General features: G+C 40.0%; 2 protein-coding genes across 4 annotated transcripts in view; one reads left to right on the forward strand and one right to left on the reverse strand.

Annotated features, from left to right (window-relative positions):
- INTS14 (integrator complex subunit 14) overlaps window positions 1-5,882 on the forward strand; it is a 32,995-nt gene extending 27,113 nt beyond the window's left edge. For both annotated transcript variants that reach the window (XM_008139110.3, XM_028141910.2), the window contains exons 11-12: window positions 2,076-2,141; window positions 5,064-5,882. In XM_008139110.3, the coding sequence (XP_008137332.1) occupies window positions 2,076-2,141; window positions 5,064-5,315 (318 nt within the window). In that variant the 3' untranslated portion in view covers window positions 5,316-5,882. The remainder of the gene's footprint in view (window positions 1-2,075; window positions 2,142-5,063) is intronic.
- Window positions 5,883-6,375: 493 nt separating this feature from the next.
- HACD3 (3-hydroxyacyl-CoA dehydratase 3) overlaps window positions 6,376-23,441 on the reverse strand; it is a 33,749-nt gene continuing 16,683 nt past the window's right edge. The window contains exons 6-11 of one of the 2 annotated variants that reach the window (XM_054716122.1): window positions 20,503-20,613; window positions 15,048-15,175; window positions 12,982-13,094; window positions 11,921-12,027; window positions 11,000-11,131; window positions 6,376-8,049 (exon numbers count right to left, since the gene is read on the reverse strand). In XM_054716122.1, coding sequence (XP_054572097.1) covers window positions 7,973-8,049; window positions 11,000-11,131; window positions 11,921-12,027; window positions 12,982-13,094; window positions 15,048-15,175; window positions 20,503-20,613 — 668 coding nt within the window. In that variant the 3' untranslated portion in view covers window positions 6,376-7,972. The remainder of the gene's footprint in view (window positions 8,050-10,999; window positions 11,132-11,920; window positions 12,028-12,981; window positions 13,095-15,047; window positions 15,176-20,502; window positions 20,614-23,441) is intronic. The other variant, XM_054716121.1, reaches the window with a different exon arrangement.

The following is a 23,441-nucleotide window of genomic DNA, read 5'->3' on the forward strand; positions in this document are numbered from 1 at the left end:
AAAAGTGTATACAGCAAAATCATTTTTTACAAAATTTAGAGCAATACAAAACCTAGAGGAAGAGGGGAGACAATTGTTCCAGGAACCCAAGGCAAAATAATTGTATTGAACAATTTGGCTCTGAGCTACCAAAGTCAAAAAAGAAACAGGTAGGGTTTATGTTATATAGGGTTATATGTCTGATTAAAGGAAGTATGTCAGTTTTTCTAGAGACACACATTTCCCTGGCATTGAATTTTAATGTGAAATTTTGGACATGCTGAGACGTTGAATAATATAATGGGTGTTATCTTTAACAACAATTTTGAGAAAGATGTGAAAATCTTTATGTGGTTATTTCTTCCATCCCCACAGTAGAGCCCAAACCATAGCATTACACTGTAATTCCACAAAAACCCTTTCATGGGAAGCTGCGAGTAGATTATTACCAAGATATGCTACTTTCAGGCAAGGTACTGAGTGACATTTCTTCTTCCAAAAAGTCCTTTGTGCCTATTTTTTAAAATCACTTTTGAGCCTTTGTTCTCATTTAAGTGCCTTTTTTTCCTTTGTTCCTCCAATGAATCCAGCTTAAGCCAGAAGAGAAGAGGTAGTCAGGTCACCCGACAACAGAAGTGGCTTCTGTTGATGGCATAGTGCCCCTTTTCACGGAGACTGACACATCCTGCCATAGCTAAGGGAAGGGAGGTCTCTTCTCTTTGTTGGGAAATCAGGTTTTCCCTCTTTCCTATCACCCCTGACCTGAGCACTTCCCTATTGGAAGGATAGCTGATTTTTTTTCCCCCTAATTTTTCTGAAATTATTTAAAATTTTTTATTTTAGACTAGGTGTATTTTTTATTGTGATGAAATACACATAACATTTACCATTTCAACCACTTTTAAATATACCACTCAGTGGCATTTTGTATAACCACAATGTTATTCAACCACCACTATTATCTCGTTCCAGAATATTTTATCACCCCAAAAGTAAACCCTGTACCCATTAAGCAAGTCACTCTATTTTCCCATCTTCCCCCAGCCCTTGGCAACCACTAATCTGCTTTCTGTCTCTTTGGATTTGCCTATTCTGGGTATTTCATATAAATGGAGTCATATAACATGTGGCCTTTTTGGTTTGGTTTCCTTCCACTAAGCACAATGTCAGTGTTCATTCATACATCAGTACTTTTCCCTTTGGTGGTTGAATAACCCATTGTATAACCATGCCACATTTTGTTTATCCATTCATTCAGTTGATGGCATTTGGATGTTTCTACCTTTTTGCTATTCGGAATAATGCTGCTATGAAAATTCATCAAATTAATTTTTTTCTTAAAGTGCTGTACTGTTGTAACTAAAAAATCATAGCCAAATCCAAGGTCATGCCCTGACCGGTTTGGCTCAGTGGATAGAGCATCGACCTGCAGACTGAAGGTTCCCGGGTTCGATTCCAGTCAAGGGCATGTACCTTGGTTACGGACACATCCCCAGTGGGGGGTGTGCAGGAGGCAGCTGATCGATGTTTCTGACTCTCTATCCCTCTCCCTTCCTCTCTGTAAAAAAATCAATATTATATATTTTTTTAAAAATCCAAAAACATGAAGATTTGCCCTATGTTTTCTTTTAAGAGTCTGACATGTAAGAGTTTTAGCTCTTGCATTTAGGTCTCTGATACATTTTTATTTATTTTTTTTTTGGTGTGAAGTAAGGGTCCAACTTCATTCTTTTCTATGTGTCTATCTAGTTGTTCTAGCACCATTTGTAGAAGAAACTATTCTTACCCCATTAAATGGTCTTGTCAACCTTGTCAAAAAAGCAGCTGGCCATATATATAATTACTTGGTATGTTTTTGTGAGACAAGTTAATTTCTGTCACCAAGGGATTTATTATCAAGCACTTTGCAGGAGGGAGGTGCTGTACTAATATTGAACAGAACAGTGACATTAGTAACATTAATTCAGAAGGGATCCTCATTTTGACACTGTAGCTCTATTCGTATTTTCATTTCTTTAAACATCTAGAGCCATCCTTTTGAATTCTTTCCCCTTTACCACAGAAATCTAATGTTGAATTTGTTTTATCCTTGATAGACAGATGTACAGAAGATTTTAAGAAATGCAAGGAAATTACCTGAAAAAACACAGACATTCTATAAGGTGAGACTATCAGAATTACAATGGAAGAGGGTGAGCCCTGGGATGGGTGCCAAAAATAAATGGTTTACCATAGTTAGTGTGGGGTCATAGAGTGAACATGGACAGGTGTTAGAAATACTATATGGCTCGTGCTTCAGTTTTTTCATCAGTAAAGTCGGTAGAAGTGATAGGTCCATTTTTGCCCTAAAATCCAAGAATTGGAATGCTTAAATGGCCTGGTTCTGTGCAGGAGGGCTTCTCTGTGTTGGTGCTGCTAAGACTGGCTAAAGGAAGGAGCGGAAAGGACCTTAACCCTCATAGCCCTTAACCCTTTTCACCATTCCCATGTGGGTATCCAGCCTAACCCCAGGCTACCATTGTGTGTGATTTCCTGGGATGGTGATTGCCCAGGACATTCTTACTGTACCAGGAAAGCTGCTACCAGGATTGACTTCTAAAATTGCACATTTATGAATTGCAAAAGGAGAGCCTTCGGGAATCATACCTAGCTAATCCAGAACCATTGGTGGAAGGAATAAAGTTAAAGGGGTGAGGTGGAGTGTGGGGCCTTTAAGCTCACTCATTTCTCCCCTGTCCTTCTGGTGTTTGGCTGAAATCAAATTAAGTAGCAGTGTGAGGTATGCTGTTGTCAGTTGTATCCTAGTTTGCTAAGTTTAAAATGTGGACACACAGACAGCCCTAGGCTAGCATTTATTCCAGAGAACATACACGCTACTTTGTCTGGATGTTATTTCATTACCTTTCTGTCACTATTGTCTTCAAATCTAATTATGTAGTGAGCTGGTGAAATTAAGTAAGAACAACCTTAATCAGAGTTCAACACCAGAGAGCTGGCCAGCCTGCCATGCCCCCTAACTGAAAGCCAGCTCACACAAGCCCTTGGTGACCATTCTGGCTGTGGTCCTTCTCCCTGCAGAGCTTTCTACACACCATCATCAGCTTCTATTCAAGATGACACACTTGTACTTTGGCCTTTTGAACTTCTCATTTATTTAACAGATGACAGAGAAGTGGTCAGAAAGCCCATTTCTCTTCTGGATTTATATAATCCCACATATCAGAGCTGGAAAGGGCCTCTACCAGGCAATTGCTTCAGTCCCCGCAGTGGGCAGGGAAGACGTTATCCTTCTCATTTTGTAAATGAGGCCACTGAGACCCAGAGAGGCTATACACATTGCCCAGATCACACTGCTAAGTGTGCTGAGTGGTTGATGGGGCACTTCCTTTTCTCTGCTTCCATTCACTACCCCCCTTTTTTTTTTTTTTCATTTTGAGAGAGAAACATCGCTGTGAGAAAGAAGTATCTATTGGCTGCCTTCTGCACACTCCCCACAGGGGATCAAGGCCCAAACCCAGGCATGTGCCCTGACCAGGAATCACACTGGCAACCTTTTGGTGCATGGGTCAATGCCCACCCAACTGAACCACACCAGCCCAGGTCCACCTTTCTTTTTGTGGCTGTCTTGTGGGTCAGGCTTCTGACTCCTCCAGAGCCTCCTCCAATATGTTCATTGTCATTCAGCAGGAGAGGCTAAGAGCCCTCTGAGGTTTGGGACAAGTCTTTTCCATACCTGAGTAACAGGAAAAGTAAAACCTCCTTAGAGTTATGAGTAAATGAAATGATGTATGCAAAGTGCCTCACAACATTTGCATTAGTGCTCATTAACTGTGGTGGTGATAACCTGTCTCAGTCAGTGTCTTTCTTACCCAGCTTTCTCATCACCTGTAGAGGAACTGCTTCTCAGTTGTCATCCCACTCATTATAGGGTCCCTAGGCCTGGCTGGCAATCAGGGCCGATCGGGGCCTTCTGGCTGCCGGCCAGGGCCTCCCTCCCCTGGTTGCTGGCTGGGGCCTTCCTTCGTTTCGCGCCACCCCCTGGTGGTCAGCGCACGTCATTGTGAGCGATCACACTCCCGGTCGAACTCCTAAGGGGACACTTTGCATATTAGCCTTTTATATAGAGAGATAGAGATGCTCACTGAAGTTTGGGGGTCAATGAGAACTTATTCTAAACTGCGCACTTAGAAAGTATGTGATCGTTCCAGACAGAGAAATGGCTGGACTGGCTCAGTCAGGTAGACAGAATAGGCAGGGGAGTCAGTCAGGAAGTCAACAAGATGGAAGAAGATGAAGTGGGAATAGAAATCAGTCAAGAAGTGGGGCCAGGCCAGTGTGGCTCAGTGGTTGAGCATCCACCTATGAACCAGGAGGTCATGGATTCCCAGTCAGGGCACATACTGAGGTTGTGGGCTCAACCCCCAATAAGGAGGGTGCAGGAGGCAGCTGACCGATGATTCTCACTCGTTGATGTTTCTCTCTCTTCCTCTCTGAAATCAGTAAAAATATAAATATTTTTAAAGTGGGGACCACAAATGGAGCTTTGAGAATTTGATAGTCTACCAGTGTACATAATTTCTGCCTAGTTATGTACATTATTCACCAAAAATTAGGTCATCATAGTTGAGGTATGTGTATGCTACTTACAGATAAGAAAAGGTGGTTGTATTTTCTTTAAAAGTATTTCGCAAGAATGGTTTTAAACAAATCTACTTATCCAGTTATACCTTTGAATAAAAAACCTGCTTTTAGCCAGAAAGTTTTGCTCAGTGGTTAGAGCGTCGGTTCTCAGACTGAAGGATATCGGGTTTAATTCCCGGTCAAGGGCATGTACCTCAGTTGCAGATTTGATCCCCACCTGGCAGGGCGCATGTGGGAGACAACCAGTCGATGTGTCCCTCTCACATGGATGTTTCTCTCTAACCGCCTCCCCCCCCCCCCCCCCCCGCAATCACTTTCACTCTCTCTAAAAGTCAATGGGAAAAGTATCCTTGGGTGAGAATAAAAAAAAAGTTGTGTTTTTTTAAGTATGTGATAAGGAAATTGCATTTTAGGAACATTCATGTTTTTTTATCTTATTTCAGGAACTGAACCGTTTACGAAAGGCTGCCCTGGCCTTTGGTTTCCTGGACCTGCTCAAAGGGGTGGCTGACATGCTGGAAAGGGAGTGCACGCTGCTGCCCGACACAGCCCACCCCGATGCAGCGTTCCAGCTGACCCACGCTGCCCAGCAGCTCAAGCTGGCCAGTACTGGCACCTCCGAGTACGCTGGCTATGACCACAACATCACACCTTTGCAGACAGACTTCTCTGGGAGCAGCACTGAACGAATGTAAAGCTGACTTTGGGGGCCTTCCTTCTTTTTCATTTAAGTCCAAATGATTTAGGGTAAAAACTTCTCCAGAGTGTCCACCTCTGCAACAGCCACCGGAGGCTGCCTCAGAAGCACCACTGCAACAGTCTAGGGCTTTGACCTTAGCTTTCTAGGCTCAGTCTTTCAGCCCAAGACAAGTTGCTCCTGTGATGGGTACATCTTCTGAGAAGCTTGAAGGTGTGATGGGTACAGAGCTCTTCCCCTTCCTCAGGAAACCTAACCCACAGGGGCCCTCTGGCTTTCTGAAAGGCATCTTCTCTTCTCTCAATCATAAGGACATTTTCAAGATTCTGCCCTTGGAATGAGCAACCCAGACTGTCTGGGTCTAGCTAAGGACAAGCCCTGCACCACTAAGGTTTGGAACTTTTCTTAGAACTTGGGCAAAACTTTCTTTCACTTAGGTGCTTTTGGTATGTCTTGAGATACAGACTTTTAAATAGCAACCATAAATGTATAAAATTATTCCCATTCAAGGTTTGTTTTTTAATGAAAAAGTATTTGATTTTCTATAAAAGGTTTCACTGGTAAATTAATGAGTCTTTGTGTTTTGGTCTGTCCTATCTGGATACAATTTCGGCTTTCTATGTGGCAGATTCATAAATCATGAGGGTTCCTTGGGTTCCATACTGACTTCCTTGTTTCTGACACCTGTTAGGTCTCATTGCCTATGCCACGTTCCATTCAGGTAGATTCTGACAGGTCACTGCAGTCAGCTCCCCTTCCAACTCATCCCCTAGCTTCATGCCATTGCGCAAGTCCTATAGCTTCTCTAGGTTTTTATATTATCAGTGCTTTTCAAATTGCTCTGTGGACCGTCTAAAGCAACGGTCACCAACTGGTGGTCCGCAGACCACTGGTGGTCCATGAGATCCGAAAGGTTGGCGACCGCTGGCCTAAAGTATTACTTCCTCAGGCTTCAACCTGAGCATCCACTTTTGGTTTAATAATATTTTGCCTTGAAAAAGGACTTTATCACTAACAATTTAAAGACCATTAGAGTAAATAAGTGATCTTTAAACACGTTGGGCTTTTGACTGTAAATGTTTAATAGAAATACACAATCTTTTGTTTTCTCAGACAGCAACAAAAAGGCTTGTAAGAATGTAAGATTCTGCCACAGATGCAGCATAATCTGCTGCAAAGCTGATCTGCCTAATTACACACAAACTCAGGTGAAAGAATATCAGAAATTAATACAAACAAGTATTGACAGAAGATACAGACATGCAAAATATCCTTCAGTGCAATGAACTTGTAAAAAAATCAGCCAGCCTATGTTAATCATATGTTTTTAGGTCAAACCAAGTTTCCATCTTGGGCTCAGAGAAACAGCATAGCTCATTTAGTCCCCTTTTCCCCCAGGAACAATGGGAATAGCACAATTGAGCAATCGTTCCTTAAATTCTTTCATACAAGCATTACTTCTAACACATTTTGCTTGGAATGTGGAAGAAATGGATGTTTTTGACAATGGCCAAACTTCATAATGCCTAGATTTTTTTCAGTTCCTCTGTTGGTGGGTTTCCTGCCAGGACCTGTGTTAATGGACCAGCTGGTGGTTCTCTAGCCAGTGTTCTCTGTTCACTGTCCAACTTCAGAAGTGAAACAGCAGAATAAAAGCAGGTGTTTTGAGGTCTACTAAAAAACAGACACCCCACCACGTACTCTGACAGGTACACAAATGGACTTACCCAGGTCAGGGGAGAGAAGCTGGAGTTTTTTATGTTTGGGCACAGCCTAAGGCAGTTTTGCAGGTGTGTTCAGACTGGCCTACTCCAGTGTTTCCAGTTCGCTACAGGCTGCATTGCAGACAGCTGTCTTGTGGCCAGTTTGACCCTTCTGACCCCTTTAACCATTTGGTGTTGGAACTCTTATAATCTCATTATTTTCTAACTAGTATTTCATCTTTCTTTAAAGTTGAAAATAGTTCTGATTTATCTTGGAATGAAGTAAGTGATCATGGTGTTCCAAGGTTCTGACTGGTTTCTCTCAAATCATTCTGTGTCCACACAGGTAAGTACTGTATAGTAACAGATATCGTTAGAGAGGCCAAAAAATTCAGAGGTAATATGGATGCTTGAGGCCCACTTGGACTCAAATGTTTTATCAGTGACTGAGTCAAACAGATTTTCAAAAAATCAATGCCACTACACTTATTAAGTAACCTTTTGGGTACAGAATATATTAGGTCCTGCCTAGGTCACTTTCATAGCCTCCGATAAAGCAAAAACAGTCTTGTTTTTCTTCCACAATCAATAGCTGAAAAGAACACATTCCAGCTGTAAGAAAGGCCAGTACCTAGTAGGTTCAGGGCGCTGATGAAATCTCTGGCTTGTGTGAAACAGAATGACTGGACATGGAGTGGGTGGGGACAGGGCTGAGTCTGATGTCACTAATAGATTACAAAAGAACAAACCTGTCATCAGATATCATGCAAGTACTACACTAAGATAATACAATAAATTCAGGATGTAACTGGGGAAAAGGGAAGATAGCCTTACTGAGAATTTAATCATTTAACTTTAAAAAAACTTTTACATCAGTATAAGAAGGTAAAACTGTAAGAATTATAGATTAGGCTCAAAAGTCTACATGTTAAGAAGTCTTCTAAATCTCTTTTCAGTGGATCTTTTTCTTTTTTTGTCCATAGTGCCGCCTGCGCTGTTTATAAAGGTGACGGAAATTTATGTATAACCCTGAAAAAGAAAAGAGGCCAATTAGACATGAGAATTTTTGTCCTGTTTATAACCAGAAGCTCTTGGACAGGGACACTCTAGTTGGCTGTTTTTCATACCTCTCTGTACTTACTGCAGCTGCTCAGGAAGTACGATTCAATAATAAGTTAGTAACAATGCACCAGAGACCACTCAGTTTTCTCCCAGTGGGTTTACAATTCCACTTTCTCCCATATTTTATTATGAAAATTATCAAACATACAAAAAAGATTAAATGGTTGTACAGTAAATACCATCGAGATTTAAACTTTAACTCTATTACATTTTTTTATCACATACCCATTCCCATCTCATTTTTTGTGTTTTTCAGTGAAAGTTACAGACATCAATATCCCTAAACATTTCCTTAATTGGAGTTCACAATATTTTTTCCCAATTTCTTTTCAAGTAAGACTTACATAAAATACACAAATCTGAAGTATAGAAACAACCCGATTTCTAATTCAAGGCTATGCAATAACCTGTATTAAGCAATAGTTTAAAAGGTGTGGGATACTTTTCTAGGAAGCACGATCTTCTCAATTAGAAAATACAGGATTTCAGCCTGGCCAGCATGGCTCAGTGGTTGAGCATCAACCTATGAACCAGAAGGTCACGGTTCAATTCCTAGTCAGGGCACATGCCCAGGTTGTGGGCTTGATCCCCAGTGTGGAGCATGCAGGAGGCAGCCAATCAATGATTCTCTCTCATCTTTGATGTTTCTATTTCTCTCTCCCTTTCCCTTCCTCTCTAAAATCAATAAAAATATATATTTTTTTAAAACAACACAGGATTTCAGTCAGAAAGAACCAATTTCAGTTCTACTTGATCACTATGGCTTAGCCTCACTTCAGTTTCCTCATTGTGCAGCAGAGTTAAAAACACTTATTTTACAGACTGATTGTGAGAACACAGGTTTAGAAAAGCACTTTGATCTATATACAAATGTAACTGGTTGTTATTACTGCTTCTAAATTATGCAGATTTAGGATTTATTTCATTGTGAAGAATAAGAACAACTGCATATTCATTGTAGGCAAACTAGATATGAGTATAAAACCTTGAAAATTAAGAGTGTACAACATAAGCAACATGAAAAAGCCACTACTGTTAATGCACATTAAAATACTTCTACCCTTATTTTTCAGTAAAATATTTTAAGGCCTTTCCAGTATTTATTCCTCTTTAACCCTTTCAGTATGCCCACCTCGTGGAGCCTAATTACAGTAACAGTAGGTTTATCCAGTAACAGAGGTGAAGAGCTCTTAATGAGTGCATTTTCCAAACTGAAGCTTAGTCCCTTCAACTGCCCAACTATTTTAACACTTTTGGTTAGAAATCTTTCTGAAACGTATTATACCTGTTCTGAAATAGAAAATAAGAAATGGAATAAAATTTAATCTTTAGCAAATGACCTACACCCGTAAGTTGTACTATTAACTGCTTCTGCCATGTGCGCTATCCCAAAGTGCAGGTCTCTTCTCCCTGATACTAAGTGACCAAGGCCGCTGGGCTTTCTGGCTTCTTGGGTTTACTTTTTGTGGTCTTCCTCTCAGTGACTGTGGTAGCCAGCCTCCAAGATGGTCCCCAGTGGTCCCTACACCTCTTAGTATTTCATACCCTGTGTGTCCCCTCCCACACTTTACTAGGTAGGTCTCATGTAACCAACAGAATATGGAAAAAGTGACGGTATGTCACTTCTGCGATTAGGTTATAAAAGTGTGGAGATAGAGGTGCTATTATCACCGCAATGGCAATCATGTTACAATGTATAGATGTATCAAATCAATATGTTGTACACTTTAAATTTATACAGTATGTCAAGCACATTACAATCAAAAATTAAATCAATAGATAAATTTTTTAAAAGGCAGTGTGGCTTCTGTCTCTCGATCACTTGCTCTGGGGGAAGCCATGTCATGAGCAGCCACAGGGAGAAGTACTGCAGCTAGAAACAAGCTTTCTGTCCACAACTACGTGAGTGAGCTTGGCACAGATCCTCCAGCCCCAGTCAAGTCCGCAGAAACTAGCACCAGCTGAGCTGACCACTTGACTGAAACCTCATGAGGGACCCTGAGCCGGGTCACCCAACTGGGCTGCTTCCTGACCCTCAGAAACCATGTGAGAGGATAAATGTTTGTGGTCTCAGACTGCTAAATTCTGGGGTAATTTGTCACACAACAATAGATACCTAATATACTATCTTGCTGTCACATCCTCTGTTACTAGGATACCAGAGAGCCATACTTATTTAGGGCCACCTCAAGACTTTTGTGAACTAAAGCAGGAATAAATACATAAATTATGTTAAAATGTATTAGAACTTTACCTAAAGTAAATAGTCTTTATAGTTAGGAAGGCTTATAAATCTCTCATAATTTGCAATAATTTAGGTTTACATATTTTCCCTTCTTTTAGTTTTTATGAATTAAGGCAACAATTTCTATTTTATGTAAAAGTAAATTAATAAATAAGCAAGCAGGTTTTACATGCCGAGCAGGGAAGCCTCCTATTGTTAGGTAGAAAGCTTTATGACATCTCGGCTGTTCTTCCTTCTTGCTACCAGTTGTACTACCACTCCTGTAAACTCTGGATAAGGAATGTGCTAATGAAATTAGTAAAAGTAAAATGAGCTGCTTATTCTATTTTAAAAGAGCTTCTGACATTGTTTTAAACATAAAATATATGTTTAACAGTCAGTTCCCAATAACCAAGAGTACTTCAAGAAAGATAATCACTGGAGATATGGGAAGAAATACTTCCCATACAGAGCATATTCTCCTAGGGCGTCTGTTCTGCAAAGCAATCTTTCTCTAACTCTATACTACTCTTTTGGAAATAAGGTTCCTAAAGACTTTTAAAAGTTTGAATCATTTAGCTCTACACTCTAATGAAGTGAGAGGAAAAAGTCTATTACAGAACCAATACTTACCTAAAAATAACATTATAAGATAAATCTGAAGAAAAAAGGAAAATCTAACTTTGATTTCCATGGGATATGGCAATGTGAAACTGAATCTCCCTGTTTCGTTGAACACTGGAATGGACTGGATCACTGAGACAGCTGAAAGCAGAAACAAGAACTTGTTAGAAGCAAATAAAGCACAGTCACATCTAGCGACAGCACCTTCTAACTCCTCCGAGTTTCAGTTATGGGTTTGTTGAAAATGCTTCTTCCTCCTTTTGCACAGAGGGCTTATGCCTCTTCTTTTCCCCCTAATTTTCCTAAGAGATTAGCCTCCAAGCTGACACCGAAGTTGAATGAGGAACAACCATTTGCTAACACAGCTTCAGTTTCCTATTCTATAAAATGGAGAGAAAAATCCCTACCACTAGTTGTTGGTCAGAATAAAATTAAGTCATAAATATGAACCTGCTCTACCCAGTGTGGCTCAGTGGTTGAGCACTGACCTATGAACCAGGATGTCACAGTTTGATGCCTGATCAGGGCACATGCCCAGATTTCAGGCTCAATCCCCAGTAGGGGGGTGTAGGAGGCAGCTGGTCAATGATTCTCTCCCAACACTGGTGTTTCTATCTCTCCCTCTCACTTCCTCTCTAAAATCAATAAAAAAAACACACAAAAAAACAGTAAAATAAAAATATGAACCTGCTTTGGAAAATTAAAACTACCATAGAAATAGGAAGCATGACCACCAGCTCCCAAATGTGCCACATCCCTGGAACAGTCTGGATACCAGGAGTATTATGGAAGGAAGCCACTAGAAAGATAATCTTGAAAAGTCCAACTTCCACAGATTGACTAAGGCTGGCAGAGGGAGGAAGAAAGAGCTGGCCTATTGGCGAAGCTAGCCCCTGGAGCTAAGCTATAAAACAGAGTTCCTGAAAGTACCTTCTGCCAAACATCCCAGCGGATATACAGGAATCCACACAGTGTAACGAAGCCATGTGAGCACTTTCCAATCCATGTCAATGCAGGAAAGCATGTAGTAGGGGTACCTATTGGAAATAAGGAATTCAGATATTGAAAGCCACTTCAGGTTCTGAAAGTAACCCTAGAACATCATTCAAACAGAACCATTTCACAATTAGCCACACATCTTCTTCAGAACAGAAGTATAATCCTGGGCTATCTACCCACAAACTCCCATCATGCTCCTGCCACCTTCAAAGGATGTGAACTCTCTTTAAAGACAGACTAAGTGTAGGTCTCAAAGGAACCCTCTCTGAAATAGTTGAGTATGTGGAATGGATGATAAGTTTTTTGGCTTTATTCCTAGTTCTGATCGACATTCCAAGTAGGTAAGGCTGACAGACACATTGACGGCACTTTATCTCTGGATAAACAAATGCTATCAAAATTAACTATACTTAAGCATACCACCAAAGACCTTTAGCCTCAAATCACTTATAGAATATATATGGTCTGGTAGAGAAGAATACACCTACTTTAATTGGGTTTTTAAAAATTATTATTTTATTGATAACTGGGGATGGAAGAAGCAGGTAAGAGGTCATTTAAACTTCAGAAATCTTATAGTAACAGATTCATTTTTACCATCCCTTTTAGAAGGTTAGTCTTCACTAGTCCCATCCAACCTGGATTGCTCCTTCAACCCCAGGTTTTTTCAGCCCGTTCATGGATTTTTCTCTTCCCACCAAGACAGCAAGATCCTGAAGGGTAAGATGGGTCTTTTCATTTCTCTCCTGCTCCCCAGGGCCCAGGGTCTCTCCTGCTCCCCAGGGCCCAGGCTGGCACTACGATCCAATGACGGCTTAAAAAAACAACAACTCTGCCTCACTTTTGCAGAGCACATAGCTGCAGCTATACTCTCCACAGGTGGATCCTTAATCCCAAACCAAATGAGACTCTGGGTAAGACAGCCACTCTCTCAAGAAGAGAGCTGATCCAAAGGAGAAGCATTCAAACACCATCCTAGCATTTCTACCCACCTGAAAATTTCAATTGTGCTCCACATATAAAACACAAAGAAAACCACGGCTTTGTTTTGCATTTCTTCCATAGTGCCAAAGATGATAAACAAAATGAAATTTCTTCCAAAAAGCTATTAAAAGGATCCAAAAGAGAGAAAAAATTTAAAAATATATTTTAAAAAACCATATACATGAGTTATCTGAAACCTAACCCCACTAAGTTCAAAGTAAATAGAAAAAGATTGAGCTCAACTGGTTTAATCCTTTGCTCCAGTTTTGGAACAAGTTAAATGTCCAAACCAGTCTTTCTGGATAAGTGAGTATGTGTGTGTATGTAAATGTATGTGTGTGTGTGTGTGTGTGTGTGTGTGTGTGTGTGTGTAAAAATACACAAACAGTTTAAAGGATACTGACGAATGAACACTTATGTCTGCATAACCCAAGTTAAGAAATGGAACATTACCAGTATGGCATTCTCTCTCCCGCCTGGTAAGTAACTACTGTCTTGTGTTAACCATTCCACTGTTTTTCTTTATAGGCTCACTACTTACGTATGTATTCCTATGCAGTATACTGTTTCACTCTGCCTGTTTTTTAATGTGCTGAAATTATTGTACGTATATTATTCTGTAACTTACTTCTTACTCGATGTTAAGTTCTCAAGATTCATCCACATAGAAGCACGTGGCACTGCCCAGCTCCGGGAGGCTTCATTCACATTGTATCCTATGTGAATGGAACCTGCTGGACCCATGCAATGGGATACTGAACCTGTCCCATCCATCTTGCCCTAGAAATTCTACCCTAATGCTTATGTGTACTAGTCACTGATATACAAAAAAATATTATTCCATATTAGTAAGTCAATCACTATCCCCTTTTTATTTTTTTTTTATTTTTTTTTAATATTTTATTGATTTTTCACAGAGAGAAAGGGAGAGGGATAGAGAGCTAGAAACATCGATGAGAGAGATACATCGACCAGCTGCCTCCTGCACACCCCCCACCGGGGATGTGCCCGCAACCAATGTACATGCCCTTGACCGGAATCGAACCTGGGACCCTTCAGCCCGCAGACCGACGCTCTATCCACTGAGCCAAACCGGTTTCGGCTCCCCTTTTTATTTTTTAAACTAAACCAAGCAGACTCTTTCCAAGGGCAGAAAACCTAGAAATAACAAGGCTACTGTATTAACACCTTTTACCATGCAACTGATACTATTAGCATGCCAGAGTTGCTATACCACAAAAGGGTAGAATCATAAAAACTACTCCAGGAAAGACTAACCAATAATCACCTGGTCCCCCGTGTCTGGGTAGGTGGTATTTAATGGTACGTGATTGCACAATTAGGAAACAGAAAGAATGAAGAAAGGCTTTGCTGCTCCATTTCTGGTAACAATCTTCCAAATATTGGAAATTACATAGATGTATTAGGAGGAGGGATCTCCATACAAGTTAGAAGAGCCACCTTCATATATGCAAGTCCAAAGTAAAAAGAGTTCCGAGGTACTAGATTGCCTTTATTCACCCAAGGTGGGAGGAGACCAAGCATGTCTCTATCTAAGAAGAATGAGGGTAGGATTTTCTGCCGCTGCCTGAGAATCAAGTTTCCCTAGTTTTACAGCTCTTTGTATAACTGTGATTTCATAAAGATGTTATAATGAAATGGCAAAAGTTTACTTTGGAAAATATTCCTGCCCTAACTGGTTTGGCTCAGTGGATAGAGCGTCGGCCTGTGGACTGAAGGGTCCCAGGTTTGATTCCGGTCAAGGGCATGTGCCTTGGTTGTGGGCACATCCCCAGCAGGGGGTGTGCAGGAGGCAGCTGATCGATGTTACTCTCTCATAGATGTTTCTAACTCTCTCTCCCTCTCCCTTCCTCTCTGTAAATAAATAAATAAATAAAATATATATATTTTTAAAAATATTCCTGAGGCTTAAATTTTTCCTCCTTGTTCAGATAAAACAATGCTTTTCCTATGCCAATAGGTATTTTTACTAATTGAGACTTCTCAGTGGCATAACTACTAAATAAACACTAAACTCTTTCATTCCCCACCCTAGAGATCAACTATTTAATACCTGGATAACAGAAGGTATCACTGGTGACTTAGTGACTCCAATTGCTGCATTGATAGACTCCACAACCGCCAACATCTGGCAGAAATACATCATGTCAGCTATGGTGTGAAATGTGTCATAGAAGGACTCTATGGAACAAAAATACATTAAGGGCAAATGAGCTGGAAAATTACAACAGGATTATTTCTCAAACTATATAACGCCTTAAATGAAAGGAATTTTAAGAAAGGTAAAATAAATATCCAGTCAGATTCAAGTTTAATAACCAACTACGCTGAAAGAAAGCAGGCCTGCAGAATCATGGAAGTCAACTCTATTGGTTTCCACAAAGTCAACACATAAACCTGTAGCACTTCTCATTTTAAAAAGCAAAGGAAAGAAGCACACCTAGACTTCATTCAGTTATTATATCCTGAAAGATCTATGTATCAAGCACACAATAATTCTTTTCAGATCCATTATCTAATTTAATTTAAAGCTAAAACTGTATCTCATTGAATGCAATCCAGCCTTTTAAAATCTCAAAAATTGTATAATCATACATAGAAGTACAAGAATATTGAATAAAATTAACTTTCAAAAACTTTAATTGTGCTTATATATTTAATCCTAATTATTCTTATTCTGAGAATCTATCCTAACTAAAAAAAAGTCTAAAATGAAGAGAGAAAAAAACTTTAGAAACAAGGTTGCTCTCTGAAACATTTCTAAGTACATTAAAGTAGAAGCTGTCTGAATGTTTAAGAGTATGGGGAGTTTGAGTAAACTATAGTATATTACTTCATGGGTATTATATAATAATTTAAAATAACAGTTATTGCTTATATGGGGTCAGCAAATGTGGTATCAATTCTGAGTGGTCCATAATATAAAATCCTTCACTTCTCAAACTGATCCTCACCTCACACCCTGCATTCCCACATTCCTCTTTGCAGTGTGTCTCAGCCAGGCCACCCATGACATTTTGGCGAGGACAATTGTTTGTCCTACACATTGCAGAAAGTTTAGGATTCTTGGCTGCTTATTAAATCCAAGTAGTGCTTCCGAGGATCTAGCAGAGTTAGGACAGCTACCAACAAAGAGGACACTGTAGGAGCCTCAAAGGGAGTGATTTAAATAATGATGAATAAAAGAGGTCCTTGCCAAAATTGAAGAAAACCTCTGAAGTATTTTTGCAGAAATGAATCATTTTACAATCTTGCTGCAAAGTCAAATGTGAAATGAAGAATGGTATATATATTGCTGATACATAATTTTACCAGAAAAATTCCATCAATATGCAGTTCAAAATCTGACTAATTCTTTTCTTTGAAAAAAATTAATGCAAAATTATAATTTAAATTTTGCTACATAAATTATTTTCATAATTTTAAATGCCCCTTTTTCAAGACAAAATCCCCATCAAATCTTTTTTTTACATTTACAATGTAAATTCTGGTATCGTTGAGAAGGGGATTCACTTTAAGTGGCATTTCTCCTTTATAAAATGAGAAATTTAAAGCTCAAACTTAGAAAGTTAAAACTCATACTTAGAAAGTTGTGACTTAAGACTTGGCATATGGTAAATGAAAATTAGGTCTTCTGGGCTTTGCCTCTGATTTTATGGGAAATTGATCTTTTTTTTTTAAATATATTTTATTGATTTTTTACAGAGAGGAAGGGAGAGGGATAGAGAGTCAGAAACATCGATGAGAGAGAAACATCGATCAGCTGCCTCCTGCACACCTCCCACTGGGGATGCGCCCGCAACCAAGGTATATGCCCTTGACCGGAATCGAACCCGGGACCCTTGAGTCTGCAGGCCGACGCTATATCCACTGAGCCAAACCGGTCAGGGCGGGAAATTGATCTTTGATTCAATTCAGGAATAGAAATCTGATTTCTAAAATGATAGTTATAAAGAATATTAGTAACATTAAAATGCTTATAATATTGTTTTTAAAAATAAGATGCAAAATTGTATATACATACATGATGATGATGATTTTTAACTGTAGGAAGAAAAAAGACTAAGAGGCATTGTGTGGTAATATTAATAATGATGGACAACGGCTTATCAACCTCCTTTCCTTCTCCTACACCTTTACTCCTGTTTTCCCCCATTTTACAAACTTTTTAAAATCAGCACATTTAATTTTATAATTTGAAAAAAAATTTTTTGAAAATAGGAAAAGGCTCTCATATGTGAGTAGAATATGGATTTAAACAGTGGTAGTATTAAATAGTATATACTCTTTCTGGGCATTATACATCAAAATCCCTAAAAACAATTTGTCCTTTAAACTCACAATTCCACTTTAGGAATTGTTCCCAAGGAAGCTTTGTGGGAAAGGTGACAAGAACCAAGGAGCCAAGAATCTGCTGCTCTCGTAGTTGGGATTATGGTAGAGTTTTTGTTTTAAGTCTTTATTTTCTGATTTCTTCTGTAATTAACACATTTTTATAATTAGAAAAAAAAGTAAAAATTGATTTAATAAAAAGTATTACTTAATAGAGAGCTAGGCAAGCTCAAACAAGTTTCTACATAAGCCCAAGAGTCTACTGCTGTTTCCTGAGCATATGAAGTTTAGCAAATACATGATTACATGAAAAAACAAGTACATGTGTGGAATCTGCCATTCATCAACATCCTTTATTCAAAAGGAGAAAATTGCAAAAGCTAGGACTCTGGGTGCTAGGCCCCAACTCTTCTCTGAGAACTGATAAGGGAAGAATTAAACCAGCAGGTGGTTAGGAAGAGGCTCAGAGCCAAAATAGAAATTACAAATCCATGCAGCTTACTTTAACACATGACCCAGATACTTAGCAGCTTTTGAACTGCATCAGGCCAGCAGGCTTGCACAGCAACACTCAGAATCAATCCAACTATGTTGGTTTAACCTGTGATTTGCAGAATTCCAAGGTGTTAAGAAGGCTGGAAAAACATGCACTTCTTTCAAATGACTCTAGACGCAACTACAATACATCTTCTACAAACCTCAGATGAAAAAATTTAGGAGTGAAGAAGGAAAACAGTCGACAGGACTTTTTTTCCTCTTTAAACAGAGTTTGTATTTTTCCATTGTACTTGTATTTATACTCCTTTTTATTTTACAAAATGAAGAAATGTTTTAAATTATCCACATTCAAACGATTTGAAAATGGTGCATTTCCTCCCAATCTTTTTGTGTGTATTGGTTCATTTTCACCTTTTTATATGGGTGTGAACTAATTGGAAGATTAAATTTATGTTATTTATTTAGGCCATTATCAGTATTTTTACATGTTATTACAAACTCTTCAAATACTTTATATTTGTTTCACAACATTCCAATGAGGAAATATTCTAAACCAATTCCTCACTGAACATTTAGGTAGCTTCTAATCTGTCACTAATATAAATAATGCCATGATGTCTGTCTATCTTTTTGAAAAAGCTTCTCTTGCAGTTTCAGTTCTTTCTTTAGAGCATAGTTCTAGAAGTGAAATTACCAGGTTCCAAGGATATGAACAGTTAAGGCTCCTCATTCACTTTGCCAAACTATTTCCCAAGAGTTGTAATTACGTACCTTCACAGTAGCCATTGGTGTGTCTATTTTAGCATATGTCCTCTTGATTTAGGTATTTTTTAAAACTTTGTAAATTGATAATAAAAAAGTATTATTTTCTTCATCATTACTGTTAAAAAATTTTTTTCTGTATATTAAATTAGTTTTAGTTCCTCTTATGACTTTTGTAGACATACTTTATAGTTTATCTATTCGGTGGAGTTTTCACATATTTAAAGTAATTTGTACAAGTTCTTTATATGTAAAGAAATCGATCTTTATTGGTATTTTGTTGCAATTTTCCACCACCCTCTATCCCCATGCTACTAATCTCAATATACTTTTAATCTTTAATGCTATCTTGGCTGGGGTGTTATCAGATATACAGGAATTTAGGTATTTTATTGTAGTCAAATATATTGACCTTTTCCTTTATGATTCTTTCAACACTTTTAAGCTTAGAAAGGCCTAACATTCCACATGAGATTTTTATAAATATTTACTTATATCTTCAATTATGGTTTAACTTTTTGATAAATAATTCTTAAGTCCTTTGAGCGAATGTATTTTTCAGTGTGAAGGAGAAGAGTCAGTGTCCTTGTTCCTTCATGTGCCCAAACCTAATCAATTTTCCTTGGAAATATTTATCCAATAAAAAAGTATTAGATAATATTTCCCTTTCCATTGATTTATGATTCCTTTATCATATATAATTGAGGTGTGTATATAATGTAAGAACTATTCCTAGGCCACCTAGTCTGCTCTGCTGATTAGTCTGTTCTTACACTAAGACCGTACTATTTTAATTATCACTAGTGCCCTAGTGCACAGATTCGTGCACATTGAAAGGACATTAATTAGAAGGTGGCTGGAAGGGCAGGACTGGGTGAGAGGGGCTGGACACACCCTGGAGCCAACCTCCCACAGTCCCTCCCCGGCCAGGTGTACCTGGGGTGGCGCAGCAGCTCGAAGGGCATCTGCAGAGTGAGCAGGGTCCCTCCAGCAGATGAGGTCCCTCGGCCTGGCCTTCAGGGATCAGGCTGAAACAGGCTCTCCAACATCCCCCAAGGGATCCCCGATTGAGAGAGGGAAGTTCTCAGGTGATACACCCCGGAACTGGGCTCCCTCCTCTCTGATCTCAGGGTGTGTCACCTGAGAACCGCCGCTCCAAGTCACTGCAGCTCGTCAGCTCCTGCGTTGAGCATCTACCCCTGAGCATCTACCCCTGGCAGTCAGTGTGTGTCATAGCTACCAGTAGGATAGTCTGACGCTCGCTTAGCCTTTTATATATATAGATTCTTTTAGATCAGGTGGAGAAAGTCCTCTCCCATTACCTTTCTTCCCCTTATTTATTATCTAATAATAGATAATAAAATAGATAATTTTATTATCTATTATTCACAATAAAATTTCATAATACTTTAGATCACATTCTCAAATATTTTCTATTGTCATTTACTTTAGCCAGAATTCTGTTAAACATGCAAACTAATTTATCAAGAACTAATATCTTTATAATAGTCTTTTCATTCATTTTTAGAACAGCTCAGTTGAGAATCTATTTAGACTCAAAAAGGATAAGATCCCTTTTGGACTTGCATAACTCTGGCATTAGAAGTACCACATCAATTTCTTTAGTTATAAACTATCATGTAGTGAATAGAGAAAGGGATGGTAGCTGTGTGGACAGGGACCATTTCTTTGGCCATCTCTAAACCTGTTTCCTCACCAGCTAACGAGATGGAATATTAACCCATCTGTTTCAGAGACCATGGGAAATAGAAGATATGAAACTACAATGAAAAGCATGGAGTACTATACAAATATGGGGGTTTAATATTAATACCAAAGGCAAAGAGTATTACCTTTGATGAGTAGTGGGCCAATCTACTAAAAAAAGAAAACTAGTGTTAAAATTTGGTACTTGCCTTTTCCCAGGATAAAGAACCGCACAGTCATGTTGACAAACATCCACGAGAATCCCAAGAATTGCACAAGATTATACATGAAGAGGTATCCTTTCTTCAAGTTTATAAGAGCTGAAAAGCAAAGCAAGGCAGTAAACTGTTACAAGCAGCACAGCAGGAGAGGGGTATGTAAGGCATCCTATAATAACTTTATCCCTCTTTCCTATTTGGGTGCTCTAAGCTCCCACACAAATACCTGGCCCAGGTCTGTACCAGCCTGGCTCCTGGTCCCATAGACAAACAGAAAGAAAAAATATGAGGAACACTGCACTCCAAAGTATGTTTTCAGCAGTCTTTCCCCTCAGAGCCTTGAAGGGTAAGTATACTAGTATAGACATAACAAATCCAAGAAGAGAATATATCTTAGGAGGTATTAAAGTATGGGGGGAAAGCTATACTCAGCTCCTATTCTTGTTATCTACACTAATAAAAGAGAAATATGTAAATTGACTGTCACTTCACGATGCCCACCAGCCAATCAGGAGTGAGTATGCAAATTAGTGGGACAAATATGTCAGCGGCTACGGAACCAGCCAGAGCAGGCAGGAGGCTTGGGTCACCCCTGGCGACGGAGGAGGCCAAGCTTCCCACCCACCTGGGCCAGCTGCCAAAGGAGGGGCCTGTGGGCGGTGGCCATGGAGCCAGCCTGAGCGAGGAAGGCTTGGGTAGCCCGGGCTGGCCACTGAGGGAGGGGCCTGCAAACAGCCCTCATCCCCTCACCCAGGCTGGCCATGCCTCCATGGGGTGAGGGTCCCTGATGGGGGGCGTGGCCAGCCTGAAAACGGCCCTCAGCCCCATACCCAGGCTGGCCACGCCCCCCCAGCAGGGACCCTCACCCCATGGGGGCATGGCTGGCCTGCAAACTGCCCCAGCCCCTTGCCTAGGCTGGCACCATCCCCAGTGGGGACCCCCACCCCAATGGGGGCGTGGCTGGCCTGCAAACCACCACAGGCCCCTCGCCCAGGCCGCCCCGCCCCCCAAGGGAAACCCCACCCTGATCCGGGACACCCTTCAGGGCAAACCAGCCAGCCCCCACCCATGCACCACACCTCAATCTATGCTAATAAAAGGGTAATATGATAATTAGACTGGGAGACCTTCCAGGAGACCTTCCGGACATTCTTATGGACAAAGCCATGGTGGCGGGGCCAAGGTAGAGGTGGTTAGGGGCCAAGAGGGGAGGGCAGTTGTGGGTGATCAGGCCATTGGGGGTGAGCAGGCCAGCAGGGGGGCAGTTTGGGGTGAGCAGGCCAGTGGGGGGAGGGCAGGTGGGGGCGAGCCAGCCGGTCGCGGGGGGTCAGTTGGAGACGAGCAGGCTGGCGGGGGGGGGGGGGCAGTTGGGGGTGAGCAGGCCAGCAGGCAGAGCGGTTAGGGGCAATCAGGCAGGCAGGCAGATGAGCAGTTAGGAGCCAGCAGTCCCGGATTGCGAGAGGGATTCCAGATTGGAGAGGGTGCAGGCTGGGCTGAGGGACACACACACACACACACACACACACACACACCCATGCATGAATTTTTTTAAAAATATATTTTATTGATTTTTTACAGAGAGAAAGGGAGAGGGATAGAGAGTTAGAAACATTGATGAGAGAGATACATCGACCAGCCGCCTCCTGCACATCCCCCACTGGGGACATGCCCGCAACCAATGTACATGCCCTTGACCGGAATCGAATCTGGGACTCTTCAGTCCACAGACCGACGCTCTATCCACTGAGCCAAACCGGTTTCGGCCCGTGCATGAATTTCATGCACTGGGCCACTAGTCTTAATATAATCTACAGTTACTTCTTTTCTGGAATTTTTTAAGGTCATGGAGGTCAAACTAGCTCAAAGAGAGAGAATGAATAATGAAAAAAATTCTGATATTTGATCATATATTCATTTAACCAAGCATTAACTGAACACCTACAATGTCCAAGGTATGGAGGGGCACTATTGGGATTCAAAGAACTTACAATCTAAAACCATAATACAAAAAATAAATAAATAAATAAATAAATAAATAAATAAATAAATAAATAAATAAATAAATAAAATAAAACCATAATACAAGATAGAATGGCAGGTAACATCTTGTGAAAATTTCAAGGTGAGAATATTACATTAGGCTGGGAAGTGGGAATCAAGCAAGTATCTGATCTGGGCTTTGGAGGGTGGTAGAATGAGGATATAACCAACGGAGGAAAGTTACAATCTGAGAGGCAAGAGAATAAGGGACATTAATTTTGTCTGCAGCCTAAGGTTTGTGAAACAGCTAATTACAGACTTAACGAAGGAGTGAGAAACTTCGGGTCATGGCTGAGTCAAAGGAGTAGGGTAAAGGAAAGGCTTCTCAAGAGAAGAGCTATGGAGTGCAGGTTCTGCTTAGACTACAGACATTCTGCATACACCCTTGGATGATGCTCCAAGCAAAAGCAAACTTATTCTAAGAGGCCAAAAAAGCTAGACAAATTAAAATTTTTTCTTCAAAACTATAAAAGTTTATTAGACTTCCCAATCATAAAAAACTTCTTTCAGTAGGGACCTTTATGAATTTAGATAAAACTGTTAAAGTTTTATCTAACAGCCTAAAAATCAATATTTAAGTATTTTCATATATTTTTGAAGTTTATCCTTCTAAACACAAAAAAATTAATTTAAATCTCAGGTGTCCTTTTATGTTGCTATTCTTTACCTCCACTAATTATCTCCCCTCTTTTGCTTTTCTAAGGGAATATTTCTCTAAATTAGTAGTTATTCAAATCTTTTTTTTTTAGAGCAATGAAATCTTCTTTTCAAGAGAAACTTTATTAACAATGCCATGAAACACAAAAGCACAGTTGCTTTGACTAAAGTGGAAATGCTTGGTTGGCCTATCCCTCCAAAGCATCTCTGGGAACCCTTGGGGTACCATGGAA

This window comes from Eptesicus fuscus, chromosome 5 (genome assembly GCF_027574615.1).
Source record: "Eptesicus fuscus isolate TK198812 chromosome 5, DD_ASM_mEF_20220401, whole genome shotgun sequence".
Classification (NCBI taxonomy): Eukaryota; Metazoa; Chordata; class Mammalia; order Chiroptera; family Vespertilionidae; genus Eptesicus; species Eptesicus fuscus.